We start from the raw sequence: 26,173 nt of genomic DNA on the forward strand, positions 1-26,173 counted from the left end.
ACTATGTGTAATTTCTGTTCTAGGAGATCTGACACTTTCTCCTGGCCTCGGTGAGGACCAAACATAGATGCCTTACACTCACACACATGCAGGCAAAATATTCACACACATAAACTAAAAGCAAATAACCCTTTTAAAATGACTTTTCATGGCATGGTAGAACTAAGCCTGCCTGGCAATTTAAACACTACAGTGCACTGAAAAAAGAGGAAGACGCCATTGTTAGTAGTATTAACTCAGGGGTAATAAAACTATACCTTCAGAAAATTGCATGAAAACTGAGTAAGACAAGAAGCACGTGTTTAAAATGTTTCTGAAGAATAAAACAAAATGCTATGTTCTTCACTCATACACAAACCCTAGCTTTTAATGTTTATGTATGTGTGCTTGTGAGAGTATATGTGTGGGTGTAGATCATGAATTAGAGAGAACAAAAATAGGAAAGGGAGGAAAGGTTTTGAGGCAGGAGGTCTGGGGTAGCAGAGAATAAAATACATGTGACATCAAATCTGAAAGAGGACAGGGGACTGTGTGAGATGCAATGGTGCAAGTGGTAGCTGGGAGTGGAGGCAGGGGCATGGGAGAGAAATCACGGAGAAAGACCAACAAAAACAAAGTGTGCATGCAATGGCTATCACAAAACATGCATGCTAAAGAAAAGCAAACAAAAACCACAGGAAAATGCTGTGTCCCTAAAAAAAAATTAGCTTTTAAAAGTTGACTACAACGGGAGGCAGAGGCAGGCGGATCTCTGTGATTCCAGGCGGAAAAAACAAATAAAAACAAAAACAAACAAACAACAACAACAACAAAAAGTTGACTAGGAGCCAGACAGTGGTGGCACACACCTTTAATCCCAGCACTCAGGAGGCCAGCCTGGTTCCAGGACAGCCAGACCTACACAGTAAAACCTGGTTTTGAACAACCAAAAAAATTAAGAAAAAAAAAAAAAAAAAGATGACTAGAAATATTCAAACATTCCCAAGAGGCACAACTAATTTTAGGATTAGCAATCAATTGGCTGCAGGTCCATTCAGGAGTGGTTGAGGTGAACCCTGACTACTCCAAAGATTTTTGCCTCAGGCCTACATACTTCTGCATTCTGGACCAACAAATCTGATTACAGGCACAAGTTAGTAAGACAAGCGTGGCAGAACTCATAAGCTCTGTGACATCTTGTCTTCAGTCTCTAGAGTATTCACTCTAGCTCTCCAAAATTAAAACCAAAACAAGTTGTAAAAGGTCAAGTCACAGGGTTCCACTTACCTCTGCTTCAGGGCTGGGATTTCTGTGGGTTCTGGTTCAAGTATTTCATAGGCCAAGTTTACATCCTCTGTTTCTCGAAGCAATGCATAAATGGGCTCAATTTGTTCATTAAATCTTGCCAAAAGTGTGCGAGCATCTTTTTTGGGCATTGCTGACTCATCTTCTTCTACCTCTGTGTGGCAAAAGGTGCAGCGGAAAGTTCCTATGGAAAACATCAAGTCTTAGGTCAGAAGAGGGAAATCTTCCAGGTAAGCCTTAGCTCCATGCCTCCTCCAATGGTTTAGTAAAACTTCCACACACAAAAAAATCAGGACAACTGTATAATGATATCTATGTTAGGTTCTATAATTTTCTGTCATATTTACCACAGACCTGTCCATCTTTATATATGCCCATCATGTTATGGGTTTCGAAATTTCATCCCCAGCAGTTTTTGAAAATCACAACATTAATGTTTTATTTTAACTTATAGCTAATTATTTACAGCTTAGTGCTGAATTTGTACCCTTTTCCAAAAGCTTTCTTTAAATATTATACATTTGGATTATTGTTTTAGAAAAGACCAAATAAATACCTTAAACTACAAGATTTTGTCAAAGGTCTATTTCTTTTACTTTTGGGGGAGGGAATTTATTTTTTAATTGTGTGGTTGTATGCACACATACACATGTATGTGCAGGTGTCTGTGAGGCCAGAAGACCATAATGGATCCGGAAGCTTAAGTTACAAGAGGTTGTGAGCTGCCTGATGGAGATGCTGAAAACCAAACTCCGACCCTCTCTCCGCAAAGGCACTGAGTGCTCCTAACCAATGAGCTACCTCCTTGGGGACTATTGTTCCATATGTATAAACCATCTGTATTTAAGGAGATATATTCAAATCAATCTCAAAAAAGTTCAAGGAACTTATTTTTGTTTTCATATCCCTTACATCAATATAGAACTATGGTGATTTCAAAATGACCCACATTTTTCATCACTGCTGTATTGTACTAAGTGTGGCCTCCTCTGCAGCTTACTGCAGCCATTATAAGCAGGCTCCTCCATCTCCAGGCTCTCCTCCCCAGTCCCAGTTCCTTTACCACCCAGTTATTACCCTATCCCCAGGTCTAAAGTCTATTTGATAGCTCAGTCTCTGATACCTGCAAAATAATATCAAGACACTGTAAACTTTGGTTCCAAAATATTATAATCCAGCCATAAACACATGACTAACAATTACTTTATTTGCACAATGCTGCTTCTAAAATACTCCCTTGCATGCTTTGATCTATAAATTAATTCTGGAGAGGACTCTTAAGAACTAAGGCCCTTAAGGAATTCATAATTTGTCCAGTCATACAGCTAACACAAGAAAATAACAGCACCTCTAACTATTGCACCTTGAGTGTTTACAAAGCACTGGGTAATGGCAAGGTCACCCAACTAGCTGGGTGATGGGGAGGAACCAAATCCACTCAACTATGATGCTACCTAGTGTCTTCTCACTAACAGTCTACATTACTGCCAGACATGCACTTCCAGCCATAACATTCTTCCTTTCCTATAGAATTTACCTGAGGGATGGAGAAAGATAATTAATTTATGTACTAGTGTAGGGCATATAACAAGGACGATCTCCTCTTCCCTTCTCTTCCCCAGAAACAGAATAGAAACCAAACTAGGCATTTCTATTTCAGTATGACACCCAAGCCTCCAGACATGTTCTCAATTGAATACGTTTCCATGCCTCCCACCCCCATGGCCAAGAATAAGTGAATGCTTTGGTCACATAACACTTCTAGAACATTACTCTTCCCAATTTTCTCCATCTATCCCCAATACAGGAGGGGGAAAGACAGCCTCTCAAAGCTAGGAGGCAGCCCAGCACTCACAGCTAGGCTGTGGTTGGTTAGTTGGTTGGCTGGCTAGCTGGTTTGTCAGGAAGACTCTCACATCAAATGCAACCATCACAGGAAGTGATTCAGAACCAAGCCTGCCTGATAGGCATGGACTCTGCAAAACTATGAACAATTCCCAGTGAACCTAAGTTACTAATGACCAACCAATCAGTCTTACCCTTTTGCTATTCTAGCCATATATGTAAGATGTATTAACACCCAATCAGAGAACTACCCCCATTTTCCTTTAACATTTTTAAGTGAGATTTATTTTAGTGTGTGTGCATTTATATAGTCACATGTGAACACACACATACATGCCACTGTGTGAGTGTGCAGAGGTCAGTTCTCTCTTCTCACTGTGAATGTAGTTCTCTTGGGTCAAACTCAGGTTCTCAGGTTTGGGGGCAGGTGTCTTTACCCACTAAGGCCAGCCAGCAAACATAGAAGCCCATTTTCTGATTCCTCTAGAAAACTACCAAAGTCTCTCAAGCACCATATTACTGAAACAATTGAACACACCTCCTGACATGTAGTTCCTCTTGCTACAGAAAGCAGGCATAAGCTTAACAGTTTGCTATATGCATGTCTGACTAAGGAACACAAAGATTTTGGAATAATCAGGGCTGGGAAGATAGCTTGGACAGTAGGGAAAAGGTTTACTCTGAAAACATGAGGACCTGAGCTCAACCCCATAACCAGGTATAAAAAAGAAAAAGTAGGGCATATAGCATGTACTTAGAATTCCAGCACCGGGGAGACAGGCAGATAGATCCCGGAGGCTCAGTGACCAGCCTGCCTAGCCTAATAGGCAGGTCCCAGGTTAGGGAGACACTGACTTAATAAAATAAAATAAAATAAAATAAAATAAAATAAAATAAAATAAAAAAAAAAAGAACAGAATCTGAGGAACCAAAACTACAGATTGCACACTCTTGCATACAAACCAACCTATACATACAAAACACATTAGGATGACCAACTGGACAAGGGTATCTTTTAGTAATGTTCAACAATGAGTAATTTTCTTTTGCTTTTTTGATAAAAGCCATCATGTTGTTTTTAGATATCTGAATACACATTATTCATTGGCTGTTAAAGCAGGTATGTTTTAGAAGGCCATTTATTACAACTATTGAAAGCTCAAGAGGCAATCAGAATAGAAAATTAGATACGAGAGAATAAACATACAGGTGGTAACTAACACTCAAGTAGATCACAGTATCCAAAGAGATTCAGGAGAGCAAGTATAAGAGTCAAGGTACAAACTCAAGGCAAGAAAGATCCTTAAAACAAGGCATGACAACTTCATATGGAAAAACAAAAAACCAAGGGTGGCTAAAACAATCCTGTGCAATAAAAGAACTTCTGGAGGTATTACCATCCCTGATTTCAAGCTCTACTAAAGAGCTATAGTAATAAAAACTGTACGATATTGGTATAAAACAGACAGGTGGACCAATAGAATGGAATCGAAGACCCAGAAGTAAATCCACACACCTATGAGCATCTGATTTTCAACAAAGAAGCCAAAATTATACAATGGAAAAAAGAAAGCACCTTCAACAAATGGGCTGGCATAACTGATACTGACATGCAGAAGAATGCAAATAGATCCATATCTATTGCCATGCACAAAACTCAAGCCCAAGTGGGTAAAGGATCTTAACATAAATCCAGATAACCCTGAACCCGACAGAAGAGAAAGTGGGAAATAGCCTTGAATGCATCTGCACAGGAGACAGCTTCCTGACAGGTCACCAATAGTGCAGACACTAAGATAAGCAATTAATAAAAAGGGGCCTCATGAAGCTAAAAAGTTTCTGTATGGAAAAAGACACCATTAACAGGACAAAACCACAGCCTACAGAATGGGAAAATATGACAAAGGTCTAATATCCAAAATATATAGAGAACTCAAGAAACTAGACATCAACAAACCAAATAATCCAAATTTAAAAATGGGGCACAGACCTAAACAGAGAATTTTCAGCAGAGGAATCTCAAATGGCCAGGAAACACTTAAAGAAAGTTCAACATCCTTAGCCATCAGGGAAATGCAAATGAAAATAACTCTGGGATTCCATCTTATACCTGTTAGAATGGCTAAGATAAAATACAGGAGGATGTGGGAGCAAGAGGAACACTCCTCCATTGCTGATTGGAGTGCAAACTTGTACAGCACTTTGGCAATCAATATGACAGTTTCTCAGAAAATTTCCCAGTTCAAAACTTCAATCTACCAAAAGAGCCAACTATACCACTCTTGGGCATACCTAAAGGATACTCAATCATACCACTTGCTCAATTATGTTCACAGCAGCCTTATTTGTAATAGCCAGAACCTGGAAACAACCTAGATGTCGCTCAACTGAGGAATGGATAAAGAAAACGTGGTAGGTATATTTACACAATGGAGTTATTACTCAGCTGTTAAAAACAATGACATCATGAAATTTGCAGGCAAATGGATGGAACTGGGGGGAAAAAAAATCCTTAGTGAAGTAACCCAGAACCAGACAAACACGGTATGTATTCATTCATAAGTGGCTGTTATCTATAAAATAAAGGATAATTACACTACAATCCACAGACCAAGAGAGACTAGGTTAACAAGAGGGCTGGGGGAGGGGTTGTCCAGATCTCCCTGGAAAGGGGAACTAGAAGAGATCTCATGAGTGAACAGCGGGCAGGAGGGGATGAGAACATGAGTGATCACAAGGGTGACTCCAGCTGGGACTCCTAGCAATAGTGCTCATGTAGCCTGAACTTGCCATCTCCTGTGGCCAGGTTAAGACCTCAAGTGGAGGGTCTGGGATACCAATCCAGCCTTTAACCTACAGTCTGTCCTGCCTATGGGATCTGCTCCGGTAAGGGTGGACTGGAGATTGGGGGAATGGTGTAACCTAAAACCCATGCTGGGAGACTAAGCCCAACCCTGACACTGCCTGGAGCACCAGGACCCACAGGTGCTGGATGACCCAGAGACCTAGGATAGAACCAAACACAACTGGAGAAAAGAAAAAGTCAATGTAATGATACCTAAACTCACAGATTGGTACCTAACCCAATTGTCATTAGAGAGGCTTCATCCGGCAACTGATGGAAACAAATGCAGACCCATAGCCAAACATTACTCAGAGCTCAGGGAATCCTGAAGAAGAGGGGGATTATAGGATTACAGGAGCCAGAGGAGTCAAGGACACCACAAGGAAACCCACAGAATCAACTAACCTGGGCTCGTAAGGGCTCACGGAGACTGAACTGACAAGCAGGGAGCCTGCATGGTTATTCTGCATGTATGTGACAGTTGTGTAGCTTGGTCCTCTTGTGGGACTCCTAATAGTGGGAGCAGGGGCTGTCTCTGACTTTTGCTTTTGGGACACTATTCCTTATACTGGGTTGCCTTGCCCAGCCTTAATACATGGAAAGGTGTTTAGTTGTACTGAAACTTGGTATGCCATATCATTTTTGTTGATATCCATGGGAGACCTGCTCTTTCCTGAACAGAAACTGAGGATTTGGGGGTGGGGACAGAGGGAGAGTGGGGGGAGGAACTGGGAGGAGAGGAAACTGGCAAACAAATAATTAAATGAAAACAAGAGATGATGTAAGCAGAGGGCAGGCTGGTGCCTCAAGAGAATAATACAGGACCAATTTTTTAAAGTCAACCAGAACTGAAAAGCATACCAGTAACAAAAGACAAGTAAGGATTTTAGAGAGGTTCTTGATGGTATGGCAGCTTTAAATATTCTCTACCTGCTCCAAGCTGTGTCTTCTCAATATAAAAACATAATGTATGCAATATATGTGAGAAATAATCCATGAAGAGTAATGTCAACTCCCAAATACCTGGTGAACTAAAAACACCCACATCAACACAGGACTGAAGCTGACAGAAGATGGTCAACCACAGAGACTATCAAAGAGAAATAAAAGTACTTTTGGAAGATGTTACCTAGTGTAATAGTTTATAAAACTTTGCTTTTAAAGGAAGGCATCCCATTCCTTCCATGTTAACACAAAAGCAGAGCAGCTGACCTCCTGACATACCACAGCTCTTTCCTACAGTCCCTGCCTCCCAGAAGGTTCTCCCTCAGCAGCATTACCTAAAATCTCAACATGTCCTAGTCATCCCAACAGCCCTGGCTTTCTTCCAGCTGTCCTTGACAATGTCACTACCCAATATACAATTCTTACTGTTTATTAGCTTACTTATCTTTAAAAATGTTGTATCTGAATTGAAAAAGAACTGGGCTCTCAAATACCCCACTTCTTTTTTGAGGGCAATATTTATTCAGATTCAAGTAAATAAATCAACATGCTTACTAATGTAGCTCCCGTAATAAAATTACAGGTTACTTCTGGGGGAAAAAAAAAGAGCATGCCTGCAAGCATGCATACAAATGCACTGTTCACATCACCACTTTATAAGAGAACACAGGGTACTACTCCATTAACTTGAATAAATTGATTTTCATGAAAAAAAAAAGGAAAATTGATTTTATATGTATATATGTATAAGAAACCTGAATTCTAGCTAACCTCATCAAGATTTTGCAAGAGTTACTTAAAGAATGGCCACATTGTAGTTTGACAGAGGTGGTTTTTATATTATATATTATATCAAAAACTATGAAGAGTTTGAGATTTACCCACCTTGCAAGCTAACAAGCTATTCAATAATTTTGTAGATGCTGGATTGTTTGAAGCCTTCAAAGACAGAAATATTGTTTCTCTTAGGAGTGGAACTGCCCAGTATAATAAAAAACAGCATTTCCATGTTTATATGTTTATTTAATATCCAATATTGTATGGGTAATGTCATCTCCCAGAACAAAAGATGGGAGACTATAAAAACTATAGTTTCCTTTGATGTTTAAAGGTGTTGTTTATTTGCTTGAGACAGGGTCTCATGCCACCCAGGCTGGCCTCTAACTCAGTATGTAATCAAGGCTGGCACTGAACTCCTGATCTTCCTGCCTCTACTTTTCAAGAGCTGAGATTCCAGGGGAGCACCATTAGGCCTGGCTTAGGTTTCTTTCTTGTTAATATACCCAGTGTATGTACAGTCACCATAATTACTTAAGTCAGTTTGTTGAACCTCAGTTTCTACATTAGGAATAAGAGGATCAGGTGAAAACTGTACACACAGTTTGTTACAGGAAAAGAAACCCCAAAGTTAAAAAGGAGCCCCGATCTTATTTTTCCTTTTTAAATTAATTTTTATTTAAATTAATAAATCTATTTTGCATGCCAATCCCAGTTCCCTCTCCCTCCCATCCTCCCATTATCCCCACCAACCCCCCATCCCATCCCCCATCCACTCCCCAGGAAGGATGAGCTCTCTCTATAATCTAAAATCAACTAAAAAAGAAAGCACACACCAAGTAACAAAATCTTTCATGCTTAATGGCAAGTGTGTTCGGTTCCTTTCCATGTAACACATACTAAGGTAACTATGTGCTGCTTGTTCAAATGAAGTTTGGAAAAGGATCTTACATAGGGGAAAGGGAACATTCATACCAAGCTACTCACTGACAAAGTAGTAAGGATTATACTGGGAGAGTTAACATCTATTGTCTTTCCCAACATGTCAAGCTCATAAAAGGCCTATGGAAGCCATTCAGATTTGTCACAACAGAAAGAAGGGCACAGGAAGAGGAAGAGGAGTGTCAATTGTCTTATGTTTGAGTGTTGAAGGCCACCATGGTTGCTGTTTAATCAATTCTGCAAGATCCAGTGCCTCAAATTTTCCATCAAAGTTTCCTTGACTGGTCACAGCCACTTCTGGGGAACTCAACCCCAGTCTTTAGAGTCTAAGCATGCTCTTTATCAGGCTACCCTTTGCTCCAGAGGAAGATAATACTGGTTGCTTTAGAACCAATGATCTCTTATTACTTAAGGCTACTTGCTATAGAAACATTCTTGAAGTGAGATTTTTAAAAGATCAGTCAGAACCTCTCCATCTTAGACAGAGTTAACAAAAGAATCCCAGGGAAAGCTGTTCCCTTTCTGGTCAACACTTCCCAAGGAAAAGTTAGGCTAATATCTGAGTCCTGTGTTATCATAAAAGCACACATTGTAAATAAGGAATGGCCTGTCAAAAGCCGAGTGTAGAAATATGATATTTTATGGAAAATGACATCACATTACCATACCATCCTCATTTTTATGAACTTTTCTAAGCATTATGAAGATGCAAATTAGCTTTCCAAAATCAGATCTATGAGAGAAGGCCCAGGTAAATTCAGCACATTCTAAGAATGGTGGTGGGATATTCACAAAGAACCTGTCACCAATAAGCTTAAAGTTTCACAGAGAAGGAGGTTATCTGGAGACCGAAATGATCACTCATGAGTGTTTTAGCAGAGAAGACAGTGGCTTCGAGGCCATGAGAAAGAAGACTTATGAGAAAGAAGGCCATGAGAAAGCTACACTTTTCTGAGGCAGGACTTAGAAGATAGAAGCTTATTCCAGACACTGAGGAAACATGGGCAAGGAGATCACGATGCCCCAGACCATCATCAGTAGGTAGTAAAGTAAGCTAAAGTTTTAGTTGGGTAGGAATGCAGTTATCAAAGAGAATGGTGACACCTGGGATTCACGAGACACACCGGATCATCACAGGAGTGTTCTAAACATTAAGCTTCACTCTGACTTATTCGTTAGTGACGGAAAAGTTTGGAAGGAACATAAGGCATCAAAACTAGTATTTTAAAAATGTTGATCTTTCTAGTAGCAGTAATACCCAAGCCATATCCAGAAACACCGATACAATAGGTCTGGAGTGGGGAACAGGAACATGAATTTCAAAGTTCCACAAAGAATTCCGTACACGGTTGGTAGAGAACTGCTATTAGTCATTAATGAAAACTTTTCATGTGGCTAAACCATTCTGTACTAAGCCGTAAGGACTGACTGTCAAATACAGGAGAAGAAATTGGAATTGAAAACCCAGTGCCCATTTCCATCTTTCCCACATAAAAGACAAAAATAAACCAAACAAACAAACAGGGAAAAAAAAAAAAAAAAAAACTGAAGCCAAGCCACACTAGAGAGAACATGCAAGTCAGATCTTAACAATGTGGGAGCAGAGAGAAAATGAAAGCTATGCAATTCTGTGGACAAAGTTTGACAATGATGGGACTGACAAGGAAAAGGAGTTATCTATTCTCACAAACTATTAAAGAAGAAAGCTATTTATAGAATAAAGGCTTACAGATACTAAGTTTACAGGATTACATTTTGGATTCAAAACACAAATCTATCTGCTTCAAAAGACTAAACTCACTGCACCATCAGAATTATATACCCCTTCTCCAACTCATCATCTCTGCCAGCTCTAATCTCACAAACTTTCCCATGTAGATACTAAGTCCTCTTCTTAAGAAGGAACAGAAAAAGGAAGAAATTGTATCAAAGAATTTAACAAGCATTAAGTGCCCATCACATGGCTGGCATTTACTTAGCTGACCGTTAACCTATTATGTTTGCCAGAAGGATCAAAGTAAATCCAGTTGCAAATAGGCGTTTGAAATAGGGAGAAAAAGACACTTTTACAAATAGGCATTTCAGAAGATTTTAGGGCCATTTATTTGATAGTTCTGTAATGTCCTAGCTCTGTAATGAAGGCATGTCACACTTCAATATAAGAACAAAACTGAATTCAGAATGGAGAAGATGAGAGATAAGAACTTAGAACAAAGGGGTAAAGAAAATCAGCCAAAAAGGTCAACACAAGTCAGGAAGCAGAGGAGAATTTAAGTGCTGAGTTTGCCCTCCTCTGATTGACAAGGCAGTGCTTGGGACACTCATAACCGAGAACAGGAGCAGCAAGAGCAAATGATTACACTTAGGGGTAGAGGTAGCAAGAGTCAAAGCCCCAGACAATTAACTGCCGAGGATAGCATTCCTCTCTCCTCCTCCAGTTGCGGACAAAGGGCCATCTATCTATCCATCAGTACCTCCCGGTCGAAGATTTATCAGAGGTGTCCATCAGACTGGGAGAGTATTTAGCCATTTTTCCTTCACTTTTAAATTTTAAAAATTAAAAAAGAAATTAAATTTTAAGAAGTTACACAGATTAAATTTAAAAGTCAAAATAGGTCCACATACTTTGTTAAAGTGCAGTGCTACAGCGAGTCATGATGCAGCCCACATCCTCAAGGCTGGTCAGGGAGATCACATGACTACTGCACAGAGGCCTCAACCAAGAGCAATAGGTGTGATGTCCCCATGACTTTTCCACATTAGGCTTTCTTAAATCCAGCCAATCCTGCTCTGAGCTATCTCCCTGGCCGGCAGGCAGGATAAAATAAACAAATAAGTATTATCAAATACGGATAAGTATTACAGAAAAAGGAAAAGGAAGGAAGGTAGAGAAAAAATAGTGGAGGATAAGATAACGCTTCATTTCATATTCCAGGAATTCAAGGAAGTCGCCTCTGATACCTATGAGTGGACACTTCAAAGAAGAAGGGGAGGAAGCCTACGGGGGTTTGGGCAGTGAGGACGGCTCCTGCGAAAAGGTAAGGACAGGCATCACTGATGCTCACAAGATACAGATCAGATAGCTGCTGTGAGTGTGGTACAGGGCAAAACAGTCCCAAACCTGAGAGACCTTATGAACGCTGATGGACTGACCTTTCTGAGTACAGGGGTCTGGGAGCACTGAAGGGACAATTGCCATGACCTGACGGATGCACTCTTTAGGAGTGCCTGGCTACTACCTACTTCTTCAAAGCACTGTCCATTCCTTTGTTACAAGCTTTAAGAGTTCAGTTAGGGGAATACATATATCAAAACTATTAATTCAAATACTGAAATCTCAAAGAGCCACCTTTTATTCTGTCCAATTTTCAAACTACTTTCCTAACACAAATGGCTTCAGTTTAGATATGCAAACATAGATGAAAAAAAATACGATTATCTAACACATGACAGCAACATAGTTATATATTTCATAATTAGTGTACCTATCATAAAAATAAATTCATCCCTTAATTCATTGTATAGCACTACAAAAATAAATATGTACATAAAAGGCCAAAATAGGATAGGCTTAGCATTTTTTGAAACTGAGAAGATTTAAATGTACTGATGATATACAAAATATAATCTCTACCCCCAAACTGAATTTATCAAGAAAGCTGGCTTTTGTCCTTCCACAAATGGACATTTAGCTAGCCTAACCATCAATTATTCCCAGGCTCTAGAACACATTATAAAGAGGGGGGAAATGTAGCATGCCTTGGGGAAGAATAGGAAAAATGACAACGTGAACTATAGTACTTAAGATGACTACTAAAGTTTGCAATATGTTTTTTAAATTAGGCTCCAATCAAATTCACCTCTAAATACAGTGGCCAAGCAGGAAGTCTGAGGTTTTGACATATTTGAAAGACAATAATCAAATGAATATTATGCCAGAATCAGAACCAAAATGCAACTCTTCGCATGTAAGTTAGTTCTTATGTCAGCATCAACATAAAAAATAAATATATTCTAAAACTAGAGCTCTGTGAACTGGGGAGGTAGCTCAGCAGTTAAGAATACTGGCTACTCTTCCACAGGTCCTGAGTTCAAGTCCAATCAACTACATGGTAGCTTACAACCATTTAATACTATCTGATGCCCTCTTCTGTCCTGCAGGCATATATGTAGAGCATCCATACATAAAATATAAATTAAAAAAAAAAAAAGTAGAGCTCTCAAACTGTTAACATCAAAAGCCAGGCATGGTCACGAATGACTTAAATCTCAGCTCTCAGGCAGAAGCTGGGCTGGGTCTACATAGCAAGTTCCAGGCCAGCCAAGTCCACACAGTGAGACCCTGCCTCAAAACAAACAAGCAAATAATTTGGGGGCTAGAGCGATGGTTCAGAGGTTAAGAGGAGATGCTGCTCTGGCAGAGGCTGAGTTTGTTGCCAGATTCCACACCACTGGGTGGCTTAACATAACAAGCCCCCATTGCTCCTACTGCAGGGTCACTGATACCCCCTTCTGGCTTCCTCAGGTATTGCACTCATGTACACATACCCTTCCCCAACACAAACACACATACACAAAATTAAATCATTTAAAAAATGATTTCAAAATAAAAAATCTAAAGGTTTGGGATTTCTATAACTTTTTTGAATGTGCTTATTTATATGTGTGGCATATGCATATGTGTGCATGTGAATATGTGCAGATGCACAGGCCCACATTTACACAGATGGATGAAAGGTCATTGGACATTCTTCTCCAACACTGCCTTATTCCCTTGAGGCACTCTCATGAACTAAAAGTTTGCTGTTTTGGCCAGGCTGTGAGTCCCCTGGATCTCCCTTCACCCTGCAATGCTGGGCAGGGTTACAGACATGCATGACCAGCCCCAGCTTTTACCAGGCTATCTGGAACTTGAGTAGTTTTTCAGCATAATTTTCTAATTAATACAACTTGCACATGATTTCTAAGACTGAGAACTCAGCAACTGAATAAATGAGCCTAGATTTCTTCTAAGTTTGTGCTATGCAAATTTCAGGAACTGCAAACACTACTTTCAAGACAGCTCCTGCTCTAAGCAGTAAGAGATGAAGACAGGAAAAAGTAACCAGTCCTGTACAGGCAAACACTAACAGAGTTGATGGTTCACAATGTTGGATCCTAGCTTAGATGTCAAGTTTACTTGAATATTCTAAATTACTCCTAACTCATCAACAAAGGAGATCTATCCCCATTGCTGACTCTGAGACAGAATCTCACTCATTAGCCTGGAACTTAACTAGTTTAGGCTAGCCTTGAACTGATGACAATCATTCTATCTTGGCCTCTTGACTACGGGAATTACAGGTGTGAACCACTATACTCAGTTACTGTTGGCTATTTTTGAGTTATTTAACTAAAGATTTTATTTAACTAGTAAACACTTCTTTACACTATTTTTAAAATTGATTGTATCTTTTCCAGGGAGCCAGAGAAAACAAGCTAAATCCCCGTGAAGATTCACACATACCTGATGTTCTGTGCAGAACATCCTAGCACTGTTTACATCCCTAGACTTGTGACATTACTTTGCAGATCTTCCAAATCCAACAGTACAAAGGCATGTAGTGTGGCACCCATACATACATCATTTGATGACTTAGCTACATCATCTCTAAACATCAATTTTAAGATTTTATTAAATAAATGTATTCCTTTAAGAATTTCTAATTACACCTATCTCAGAGTTTATTTAAGATGAGGTTCTGTGGTCTCTAGGTTATCTATAATAAAGGCTTCCTACATAATTCTAATTCCAACATTTGAGAATTTTATTCTACTTACAATAAAACCACAGTGCCACATAAGCATTTATAGAAGCCACAAAACTACATTCTTTTTGCAACATTTTTACTATTGAGAAAAATTTTAGCAAGAATAAAATGCAATATAAACAAAGGAATACAAAGCAACTTATTTATAACAGATGCAAAAACAAAGTACTCGTGCTATGGCAGGGAAAACCAGACCTATTAACTATATTTTGAATACTAGAATAAGAAACCAAGAGATCAAAAATATTCTAGGCTACTATTATAAATATAGGTAAGATACAAAAAGGCCTGTGGTTTGGGTGATTTCTTTTTTTCCTTCTTGAAAATATTCTCTGAAACTACGAGTGCATATTTTTAATTTAAAAATGGAAAACATAAGCTATTTCCATTCCATCTAACCCCAACATATAAAAAGAGAATAACACATGTTGCTAAACTTAACTCAGAAGTGCCATTAACTACATCACATGTAGCTGAGAGTGTTAAGATAGAAATACTAAGTCTATTTACATTGTTAGAAAGCTTGCTAAATCTAAAACATGCAGTTAGGAACCACAAGATGCTATTCTGCTGATCTGAGGGATTTCATATCATGTCTGTTTTAATTATATAACCTCCCCATATTTCTGGAACTGAAACAGCTATTTTTGTCCGATTAAACTTCTGAAGCCCAGAAGTGGTGGGCAAAGACTACCAGGCTTGTCCAGCCTGCATCCCACCAGCCATATGCTACCTATGAATGCAGTCCAATAAAAAAACCATAAACTTACTTAAAACATCTTTAGGATTTTTTCTTTTTGCAACTGCATTGCACAATTCTCAAACATAAACTGTGTGGATAACCAAGTTGTGTTGCTTGTTAAATGCTGGTCACATTGAAAACTACTCCAAATTGGGGGGGGGTGATGGGAGATGTCATTCTGTAAATATGTTTTCTCATACTGGTTTATGAATAATGAATAAAGCACTGTTGGCTGTTGGCCAATAGGGAAGCAAGAGAGGAGGGACTAGGAGACAAGGAGGAAATAGGAAGTAGTAGGGAGGAGTCAGCATGTAGAGACTGGAGAACAAAGGTCCGGGCCCACTCTCCAATAAGATGAGACCATGTGGAAATACTTAGATTAACAGAAATGGTTAATAATAAAGACAAAGCTAGCCGATAAGAAATGAGTACCTGGCCAACAGCATTATATCAAATACAGTGTCTCTGTGGGTTATTTGGGGCTAGCGTGGCAGTGGGACCAGACTGACGGAAAAACCTTACTCAAAACATATGGCGCCGCAACGTGGCTAATAAGAGCTTCGCAAGGCTTCTTGGTAGCAGCATTTTTCTTGGTTGGATTCTGTTTAGCTAGATTCAAGCAGAGATTTGCGTGGCTCCTTTAAGGGAGGTTTCCTGACTCAGCATAAGCGGCAAAAAACCGCAAGGCTTTTAAAGAGCTCTGCTAGCAACTGAATGGTGTGTACGAGAGCTGGCAATGGCAGTGACCACATCTCCAAGCCGACAGCATGGTGCTGGGTGCAGCGTAGACCAAGGCAGTGACCACAGCTCTCAGTTCTGGTGGTAAAAGTACCCGCCATCTTGGAAAGACCACAGCTAACACAGCTTTGACTTTCATTTTAGCAATGTTGTTGTTTACCAGATAAAAGACTCGTGGCCAGAAAAAGATAAAGATTTACAGTAAAGACAGATTCATATTAAGAAAAAGCACTAAAGGTTTAAGTGTGTTCTAAAATATATGTAGGCTTGAGAGAGAAAAGGAATAAAATGGTTTTAAAAATACAGCTAGAAGCTAGGTGTGGTGGCACATGCCTTTAATCCCAGCACTTGGGAGACGGAGGCAAGCAGACCTCTGTGATAGCAAAGTAAACCTGGTATGCAGAGTGAATTCCAGGACAGATAAGAGTTACACAGAGAAACCCTGTCTCAAAAAATGAAACAACAGAACAGAAACAGAATAATAAAAAAGCCAAGTAAAGATGGAAAGCACAGAGAAACTATGGATACTATACGCTATTCTGCTGTCTTTAATTGTTTGACTGCTGAGGAAATAACAACAACTGATAAAAGAAATGCTGCTGGATTAATTCAATTTATATATTTTAAAAATGCTTTGATTTCAAAATTTAAATCTAGGGTCAAGTTACTGGGGAAAAGGATTCCTATTTTTATTTCCACAGAAAATGAAACGCTGTGGATTCCTTCCAGACTAATGTGGTTTGATCAAGCCAGACCCCTTGAAACAGAGTTCCTGGCGATCCAACATTCAAAACAGCGTGAACAAGGCAGCCTTGCAGACTACAGCCAGGATTTCTTCATCTTCTTAGGATCCCCCATGACAGCGCCCCCTACCAGCAGGAAGTAGTTTGGAAAGAACAACGCCCAAATTCCCAAATACTGTTTATAAATGTTTGTTTTCATTTAAATGGGGTTGGTTATAAATGTTTAATGACCACAACCAATCTTTTTAAAGGTAAAAAGGGAATTATGGTATAGATATGAATACTTTGTTTTGGAATGGATTTTCATTTATTGACACAAATTTAAGTTCAATTTTGTCATATGTATATTTCTCCCCTTGTTTAGGTATTGTGTTTATATAGCTCATTTAAAAATGTATAACAGTATAGATTATAGATTGTTACCTATAATAGTCAAAACTTATAGCAAGGTGAGTTAGGATTTCTAGATATACAGACATGTATTTGAGATAAATAGGCATTCTTCAAACCTTTCAAATACCTACAGAATATAGCATTTAAAATGGTTTAGGATTTTCCTTGACAGTGAGACATAAATGCTCCTGGCAACAACAATGCGTCAGAAAGGAAGATGGACATAGAAGAAACTCATTATGGAGCTTACTTCCAATATGTCAAGACTAGCCATTTGGACAAGATACTGCTCTTGTCTGGACTGTTTGACTTTATGCTGTATAAACTGGACATGCAGGACCCACAGGAAAGTGACTGCTGATGCAAGATGGACATTGCTGCAGGGTTCCTGCTTCATGGAAGAGTCTGCCAGACATTCTGCAGGACACAGAGAAAAGTGATTGACAAACTGCCAATACAGGTAGACAGTTTAGTTTCCTCTTTTGCTGAGGAGTGTGCTAGACACAATATGGCCTATAGGCTGAAGATGGAACATTACAGAACTTCAGGTGACTGACAAGGCAAAATGTCTCTATCATTTCTAGAGTTTATAGATTATCCTTCTGTGGTCTTTGAGGGAGTTGAAGACAAATAAATAGTTATGGTTATAGTTTTCCTTAGTTAGGATTAAAGATAAGTTACATAGACTTTAGACACACAAAAATAGGATGATGGAATATTTTCTTCAAATCTTACTAGATGTTAATGGACTAAATACTGTTAACTGTGATTCTTACTTGATAAATATTGTGTTATATATTTTGCTTTGTTAAGGTTAAAACCCTTCTTTTTATTTAGACAGAAAAGAGGAGATGATGGGAGATGCCATTATGTATATATGCTTCTCATACTGGTTAATGAATAAAGCACTGTTGGCCAATAGGAAAGCAAGATGGGCGGGACTAGGAGACAAGGAGGATTCGAGGAAGTAGTAGGGAGGAGGCAAAATGGAGAGACTGGAGAGACCAGATGCCGGCCCCACTCACTCCCTGGTAAGATGAGACCATGTGGAAATACTTAGATAATAGAAATGGGTTAATAATTAAGACAGAGCTAGCCAATAAGAAACAAGTAACAGGCCAACAGAATTATATCTATACAGAGTCACTGTGTGTTATTTGGGGCTGGCGCCATGGTGGGTCCAGGCCGGCAAGAAAAATTTACTCCTTATGCGGGGGGGGGGGGTGGGGGTGGGGTGGGGAGAGAAGTAAAAAAGGATCTATATATACCAAACATTTATAGTTGGACCCTGGAAGACCAAAGGTAAAGCATAAATTGCAAATATGGAGAAAATCCACAAACCAGTAGGAAAAGGAAGAAAGGGTAAGAAAAAACTAGAGTAGGAGATCACTGGCCTATACATGAATTTACAGTAAGATAACCCTTACTCATTGAATACAGAATTCCCTATGCTCCTGGAGAGTTCATCTAGGAGTTACTACTTCCTTTTATTCATTGGCAAAGAGCTGCCCATACTTTGAGTTAGGAACCTTTCACCAAAAGTATATAAGTATGGAAGGCTCCAAATCCAATTACTGAATGTTCCTTGATAGCCAAAATAATCACGTTCAACCTAGAATTGCTGAGGAAGAAATAGAAAGGGAAGCTCTCAGGTCCATTACTTAGCTAGTGGATGACACAGCCTATACTCCTAGCACTCAGAAGGTAGAGGCAGAAGGAACAGGAATCGGATCATCTGCAGCTACACAGCAAGTTCAAGGATAGTCTGGGCTACCTGAGTCCCTCTCTCAAAACCTAAACAAGGGAACAAAAGAAGCCCCTCAGTCATCGCCAATATTAGATCAGAGAAATCATTAATCTCCAGTATCAATAAATCTCAGAGTGCAGAACTGAGGTTAGAATGAAATCTACTGAGCACAAATGTAAACAGTGCATAAATATTATCAGAGTGAGGGCCCTGCACCCCTGCCGTATGTATGTTTACTTCCCATTTTCTCCATAATGAAGGTAGAAGAGATAAAAACTAAACAAAACAAGAAGGAAGCAAAGGGGGTGGGGGACCCCACAATGGTTTCTAAAGACCAAGTACAGATAAAGGGAAAATATCAACATTTTAGTAGTTTAAGAATAAACACACACACACACACTTATTACCTCTGAATTAACACACAGAATCAACCAATCAGTACATTTTGTTCTTCTGTAAAGCCCAATAAAAGTCACATTATGATCAGGTGGCAAGTACATTCACGAACAAGAGTCCTTGCTTGATAATAGATTTTCAGTTGTGCTAAGTCAGATCGCACCATGAGCAAAAAGCCATCAACTGAACTTTAGCACAAGGGTTTGAAAGTGCTCTGTTCTGGGTGACATCAAGGGTTAAGAGGCTTGTCTTGCTCTCCCACACCCCTTCTTCCTACATTCATGTTGATTAGCGACCTCGTACTGAAAATGCTGTCTTTGTTCAGACTAGCTACCCAACACTCACCTCACCTTTACTTTTCTTTCAGAAAATCTTTTCATGCCTTTATCCTACATCTGCTCATTCATGCTAATAACTCTAGCTAGACTCATAAATCAAGACAACTTTCCCAAAGCCTATCCCAAACACCTAATTTCATTCACCCTAATCACGAGTGAAATTCAAAGAGCAGCAGGGATCAATTACCTTAATGATTTTTTAGGAAGTTTCATAAAAATTAAATAGGACTCAAATGATGAATAAATGTAGAAACATGTTACTACAGATTATATTTGTGAGGAACTAGATAACACCTTTCACTGCCATCCAATACAATAAGACAAGTCCACTGTCATATCAACAATAACAACAAAACACAAAACTGGAACCTCAAACTTCAGCAAGAAACCTGGTTGAGTAAATGGCAAAAATCCCAAGCCTATTTATGACAAGCTCCAGGTAAATTCTAGAAATTCCTCTGGTATACTCAAACAATGCTTACGCCCAAGATAGTTAACAAGATTTTCTTATGGTCAATATCACACAGCCAAACATTGTACCTCACACCTATAATCCCAGGAATGGGGGACTGAAGTAGGCTCATTAAGAGTTCAAGGCTAGGTTGAGTGACATAGTGGGCTCCTGGTCATCTTTGGCTAGAGTGTAGACTCTGTCTTGAAATAACAATAAATAAATAAATAAATAAATAAATAAATAAGCAAAGAGTTCTCCTAGTTAGGTCTCTTACAGGCTCAAATATTTGATACTTGACATCCTGCTGATGACACCATCTAGGGAGGTTAACTGTAAGAGGTGGATCCTTACCAGAGGAAGTATGTCACTGGGGCCAGACTTGGAGAGTTTATAGCATCAACCACTTACAATTAGCTCCCTCTGCTTGCTGCATGTTAATGAAGACATAATATCTTAGCCTTGCTGCTCCAACCGCCTCCCATCATACCTTCTTCCCCAACACAGACTCTCCCTCTGGAACTGTAAACCAAGAGAAACTCTTCCACAAGTCAGTTTGGGACATGCTGCGTTATCACAACAACAAAAAGCAAACAATGTACTAGGTAAGGGTCTAGGATTCCAGCACTCGGGAGCCTAAGGCAAAAGGCTCAACAGGAGTTCAAGGTCAACATAGTGAGTTGCAGCCTGAGCATACAGTGAGATCTTGTCTCAAAAAAGAAATGACAAAAACCACAAAACCCTTTCCTAAGCCCACTGCAAGGTAACAAGACAAAACTGGTCCTAGTATTTGACAAAAATTGTCATGCCTAGTTTAACTTAAAAATAACCATTTAACCCAGTACTTTAATGTTTCTCACATGAATGCCAGCTATACTATATTTTTGGAAAAATCTGGAAAACATGGTTCATAAGTTGTGTTAATGCAAATTCTTAAAGTATCTGATAAATGAGGCAAGTCATACATGCTGTTAACAATTGTCTTCCATTAATTGATCTAAATTATTGATCCATTTATTAAATTAAAAAAGGTTCCCCTCTTACTTGATCTGGCTAATTCTCATTTAATCTTTTAGGTCTCAACTATTCCTCCCTCTAAAGTCCTCCCCTAAATGCAGATCACATGTCCTAGTTACACACTCCTGCTGGCACAATATATATCCACTAGCAAAGCATTTAAGCATATTGTGTCATACGTGCAGGGACTCTGGCCAGTCCAGGCCTAGCAAACATAACTCTGACAGGCCTTGCTCTTCTCCCCCATTCCCTCTGCCTTGATAAAAACCATTAGATTACATTCTTAAAGCCAGCCACCAAAGTCTATTCCCTTATTTGGCCACGTCCTCCTCCTGAGGCTTACTACAAAAATCCAGCTATCCAAAGACCCCTTTGGGTCACCTAATTAGCATGCCCAATTAAAATTAAACAACTTATCCCAACACAGGGTGTTTTACCTTTACCTTTATAGCCACCATTTTCCTATGAGCCAAGTCTGTCTATTTCCTCTCTATCCAGAGGCACTCGGTCTTTAGTCACTCCAGGACAAATAGCCCTGCCCCACCCCCTCTCTCCTTCACCACTGCATCCTAGCTCATTCTAACACACATCTCCCCTTTTTCTCCTCTTAGAAATTACACTTGCAAGGTCATTTGCTGCTGGCCTGAGTCAGAAAGCAGGCTCTTTAACTTTTCTTTCCCGTGAAAACAGGTGTTAGGGTGTGGTTTGTGCCTAATCTGTGCAGGGATCTCCTTCAATATGCTTATAAGCTTGTCTGTCAGTGATGGGCATAAATAGACAGTAAAATAATTTGCTGAAGAATGAGGTCACAAGTAAAGTCAGAATAGCCTCAGAGAGGTATAGAATCAACCCTGAGATTAGGCTGCAGCAGTAAGCAAAGGGAGGTTCAGGAGAGCCATCAGTGAGAAAACTCCACGGATAAGCACACTTCCCTATGAAGGAAAAAGACAACGCAAAAATGTCTCAAAGCTGTATGTCAACCAGCCAAGACAGCAGGGCTGTAAGCTGATTCACATTCACCTATTTACTCCTGCAAAGCTTGGCTTACAACTTAGAACAACTGAAAAAAAAAAAAAAAAAAAAAAGAGCACACATCTTACTTTACTTGATTCATAAACTGGGTAAGTCTCACCTGTCATAGGGTCAAACAGCTGATTAGCTTCCAGGTCAGTGAAAGTACTGCAACAGACAGGACATTTGAAGGAGGCCCGATTGGTGGAATTTCTCTCATCCGTTTCAATCCTCCTCCTCATGTGGTCCAGTTTGTACTTTACTACGTTAACGAGAGTGCGGTAATTGATGAAGTAGTAGTTATGGCGCGTGGTTTTCCCATCTGCAGCAGTCTCTACCCTCATTCTGCATTTGATGAACTTGTCTCCCTTTAAATTATTCAAAACAGATCGAAGTTGCTTCCGATCAAACTTGAGCAGCTCCAGCATGTCCTCTTCCTTTACACAGGGGTTGCGGATCAAGATGTCTAAGGCCAACACGTGCTCAATGCCGTAAAAGCCCCGGATTACATACTTGGCTAGCCGCTTCAATGCTGCTGGAACCTCAGTGAGGACATCTGGGTCTGCCATCTTCAACAGCAAGCTTCAACTTCAACTCTATGGATGGAGGTGGAGATAAGTAGGCATGAGGACACAATAATCATTATAATCTACAACCACCTCATTATTCTTAAAGTGCCACAAAAGCATTCAGCCATTGCTTTAAAAGAGTTCTAACACTTAAGTACTTAATAGAAAGCCAGGGTTTTCCTCTATAATACACAAAATATCACCCCTAAAAAGTTGACATAATCCTTAGTTACTTTTATGATCAACAGTGTGCCGGATTCCCCCAAAAAACTATTATTTCTGACAATGATATATTACATCAACTCCACTTTATTTCACAAAGAGAAACAAAAAACCCTCTGAGAGTGCTCACTATTGTTAATGGCATGCTCGGAGATTCCTAGCAATTACCCTAAACTTCATTTCTTCTCAGTAAAACTTTCCTGCAAAGACTCAAGAATGTTTCACACAGTCACACTTTCACAATGAAATCACAAAACAATAAACACATAAGTAACTGCCTGCTGGGATGACAAAATTAAGGACTGTCATAACCGAAGGAAATTAATGCTAAGCTCCAAAGTGCTTTACCAACTTTGAAAGTCAAATCTGATTATTAAGTAAACACCTTCTAGGTCTTAAAAAATAGGAGGGTAAAAAGATGTCCTTTAATACTCAGTCCCTTGAAGAACAAAGCAGATGCTGACAGTATCTAACTTCTGGGCCACAGCCCAGAGCGGTCCTCTCCAAGTCTCTGACATACATGTTACAGCACTTGGGCTGTGGACTCACGTCACAGGCTGCATTTTGGTTGCTGTATGCACTCAAAGCCTTACACATCTCAAGCTCTCAGAAGGAAAAATGGGGCACTGCAATTAATAAAAACATTAAGTAATACCTAAGAGGACTTATTAACTGGGGCTGTTTTCACATAACTTTAATATGACCAAACTGAAACTAGCCAGCTATCCCTGGAATTTCTGTATGATACAGAAAAAAAACTTTAACAGACATCCTGCTGAACTATTTCTATGAGCCAGTTATTAATGCCAGTTTTCAACTGCACCTTTAATCTGAACTCTGAAGTAACCAATCCTACCAGATGTAATACTTCTTTCTGTAAGAAATAATATCTGCAATATTATACTATAAAGTCCTAAATAACCAATGTACATACTTTTTATGGGCCATATCTATAACATTGGAAAAATAAAAAGAAAGTTAGTTACAATATATATTTTAAACCACCGAACTCAGTCATAACCGTACACACGTGCAGATAACAAAAGTAGCACCTGGACTCACTAGGTGTAAACCCACAGTCCTGGCGCCTCTCTCTGTCACCCTAGATATTTTAGAATATCTGGGTTCATTACCAAATCAGAGTCATAGCACAGTATCAGATACATTTTGATCTCCTTCCAAATTTGTCTACACAGTGTACTTAAAACCATATTTTGCTTTTTGTTTTACATGCCCAGTAGCTGACAGAATAGAACATATGGCTTCAGAAACATCCAAAAGACCAAAGGCCAGATGAATGTCAGCATGGCCCATCATTTTCTGTATCACCTTTTATTACTTTACTCTCCTCTGTTCCTGCCCTCGCACACTCTTAAGATTCAGACCATTGGTTCTCAACTCTACTGCAAAGCAGAATCATCTAGACAGTATTGTAAGCATACTAAGTAACCCTAGGCCTATTTCCAGATTAGGAATGTCTCTAATGTTAAAAATCCCTTTAGATTACTCTAATATGCAACAAAGTTCCTTGCTAATCACTCCAATCTGTCCCATGGCAATTTGCATCCTGCAAATGAACATCCTGTATGGAGAGATCACTGTATGACTTGCTGTTCAGCCTGTTTCCATTGTCAGATATACCTCCAGGGGTCTTGAAGACCAGTGCAAAAGAGGGACATCAAGACTTTTATAGTCAATAGTTTAGGCTTGGAAATTCCAGGTCAATTTCTTAATGTAGGCCCCAGAAACCCACAGCCTCGGTTTCTTCACATACAAAATTAAAGTGCCTTTCTCACACAATTAATGTATGAATTAAATCAGATAATTAACATAACATGCTCTGCTTCAGTGTTAGTATATAAGTTCAAATGAACTATTGGCATTCAGAACAAAATCCCCCATCTAACTGATCCTTACGTCAGCGAGCTGATGACATGAAGTGATACTGTGGTTCTATCAGGAGCTGGAGTAGTAAATCCTAAACTTAGGAAGAAAGGGAAGAACTGCAAGGACAAGATAACAGAAATGTAATACAGGAACGAAACAAAATCAAAAGGACCCAACAATAGACGAGGAGGGGAAAATCCTAAGTAGCTGTTTTAAGCCACTGTAAGGAGAGAAAGTGCATGCTAACACCCCTTTCAGAACCCTGTCATTGATGAAATACCATGCTAGTTCTTTGAAGATACACACAAGGTGGCTGAACTAATGAAATTGGAACTCAGGTGGGCTACCTAGTTCAAAAATCCCAAATTTTAAATCCCCCTTCCTGACCAGGGCCTTTGCTCCTTCACCACTTAGTCCCCCAATCAGGATGAATCAAGATTACTCAGCCTCTGGGTGTAAGCTACTTAGGTCAAGTTCTGAAACTGGAAGCCCATACGAGATGCTTTGAACATTTTATGAATCCGCTGCCAACAATGAAAAATCTTGAGTGCATATAAATTTCATTGTCCCACTCCTCTTGAAAACTGGAAGTTAAGTGAAAAGTGAGTCCACATTCCTACATCTGCTAGTTCCTATAGCAGTTGAGACTTAAGAACATAACTTCTCTGGTCTATGGTGCCTTCTTGGTGTAATAGCTACCGGTCTTCATCTCATTCTCTCGTCATAGTAAGGGGGCATCTCCCAACTTCACCCTACCCAGTCGAGACCTATAGTCTAACTGTACAAACAATTAAGGACTACGGTGCCCCAGGTATAGAGCTGGGAGAAACAAAGTAGAAATCACTCTGCTTTTGCCATAGTTGGCCTCATGTCCACACACCGTTTCCCCCAGCCCTCAAAGCCAAGTCCAAACCTTTCTCCTGATGTCCTTAGGCTTTAGGTGATGTTTTCCTGGCCTTCCTAAATTCCCAACAGTAGCATCTAATGCTCTCCTCCACAATGCCTCAGAATTTGTACAGTTTCTACCTGCAGAAACTTCACCTCGTTCACCAGGGCTAGCACCTAGCATAAGTAGCATAAGCCACTCAAGTCCTCAAACCAAACTTTCAATACATCTTCTGGACACGTGTTCTTGTACCATATCCATCCTGCCAGCTTCCACAGAATTAATTCACTTGTTCCATACCTGCATCCACAACAATAACACACACAAGCCATCCTTTTCTTTTTAAACTTGTAACTCCTTTAAGCAAGGAGTTACGAAATTAAATGTGTGATTTGTATAAGGATGAAGAGCGGAGGATAAAAGAACTAAGTGGGTGCAGGATACCCAAGACTATTTCAAAGTACTACTTGGCGAGTTCTAGGAGAACGTGTTACTGTACTTCACGAACTCTCTATCCCTTCGTACTGTAAGGGGCCCACGACGGAGCAAGCTCCGGACCCAGGTGCCCTCCACCAGCTGTGCCCA

General features: G+C 39.6%; 1 protein-coding gene across 1 annotated transcript in view; it reads right to left on the reverse strand.

Annotated features, from left to right (window-relative positions):
* Gtf2e1 (general transcription factor IIE subunit 1) overlaps window positions 1-26,173 on the reverse strand; it is a 33,329-nt gene that overhangs the window by 6,742 nt on the left and 414 nt on the right. Inside the window, exons 2-3 of the mRNA XM_051191452.1 lie at window positions 22,146-22,620; window positions 1,267-1,468 (exon numbers count right to left, since the gene is read on the reverse strand). Coding sequence (XP_051047409.1) covers window positions 1,267-1,468; window positions 22,146-22,593 — 650 coding nt within the window. The 5' untranslated portion in view covers window positions 22,594-22,620. The remainder of the gene's footprint in view (window positions 1-1,266; window positions 1,469-22,145; window positions 22,621-26,173) is intronic.

This window comes from Phodopus roborovskii, unplaced genomic scaffold (assembly GCF_943737965.1).
Source record: "Phodopus roborovskii unplaced genomic scaffold, PHOROB, whole genome shotgun sequence".
NCBI lineage: Eukaryota > Metazoa > Chordata > Mammalia > Rodentia > Cricetidae > Phodopus > Phodopus roborovskii.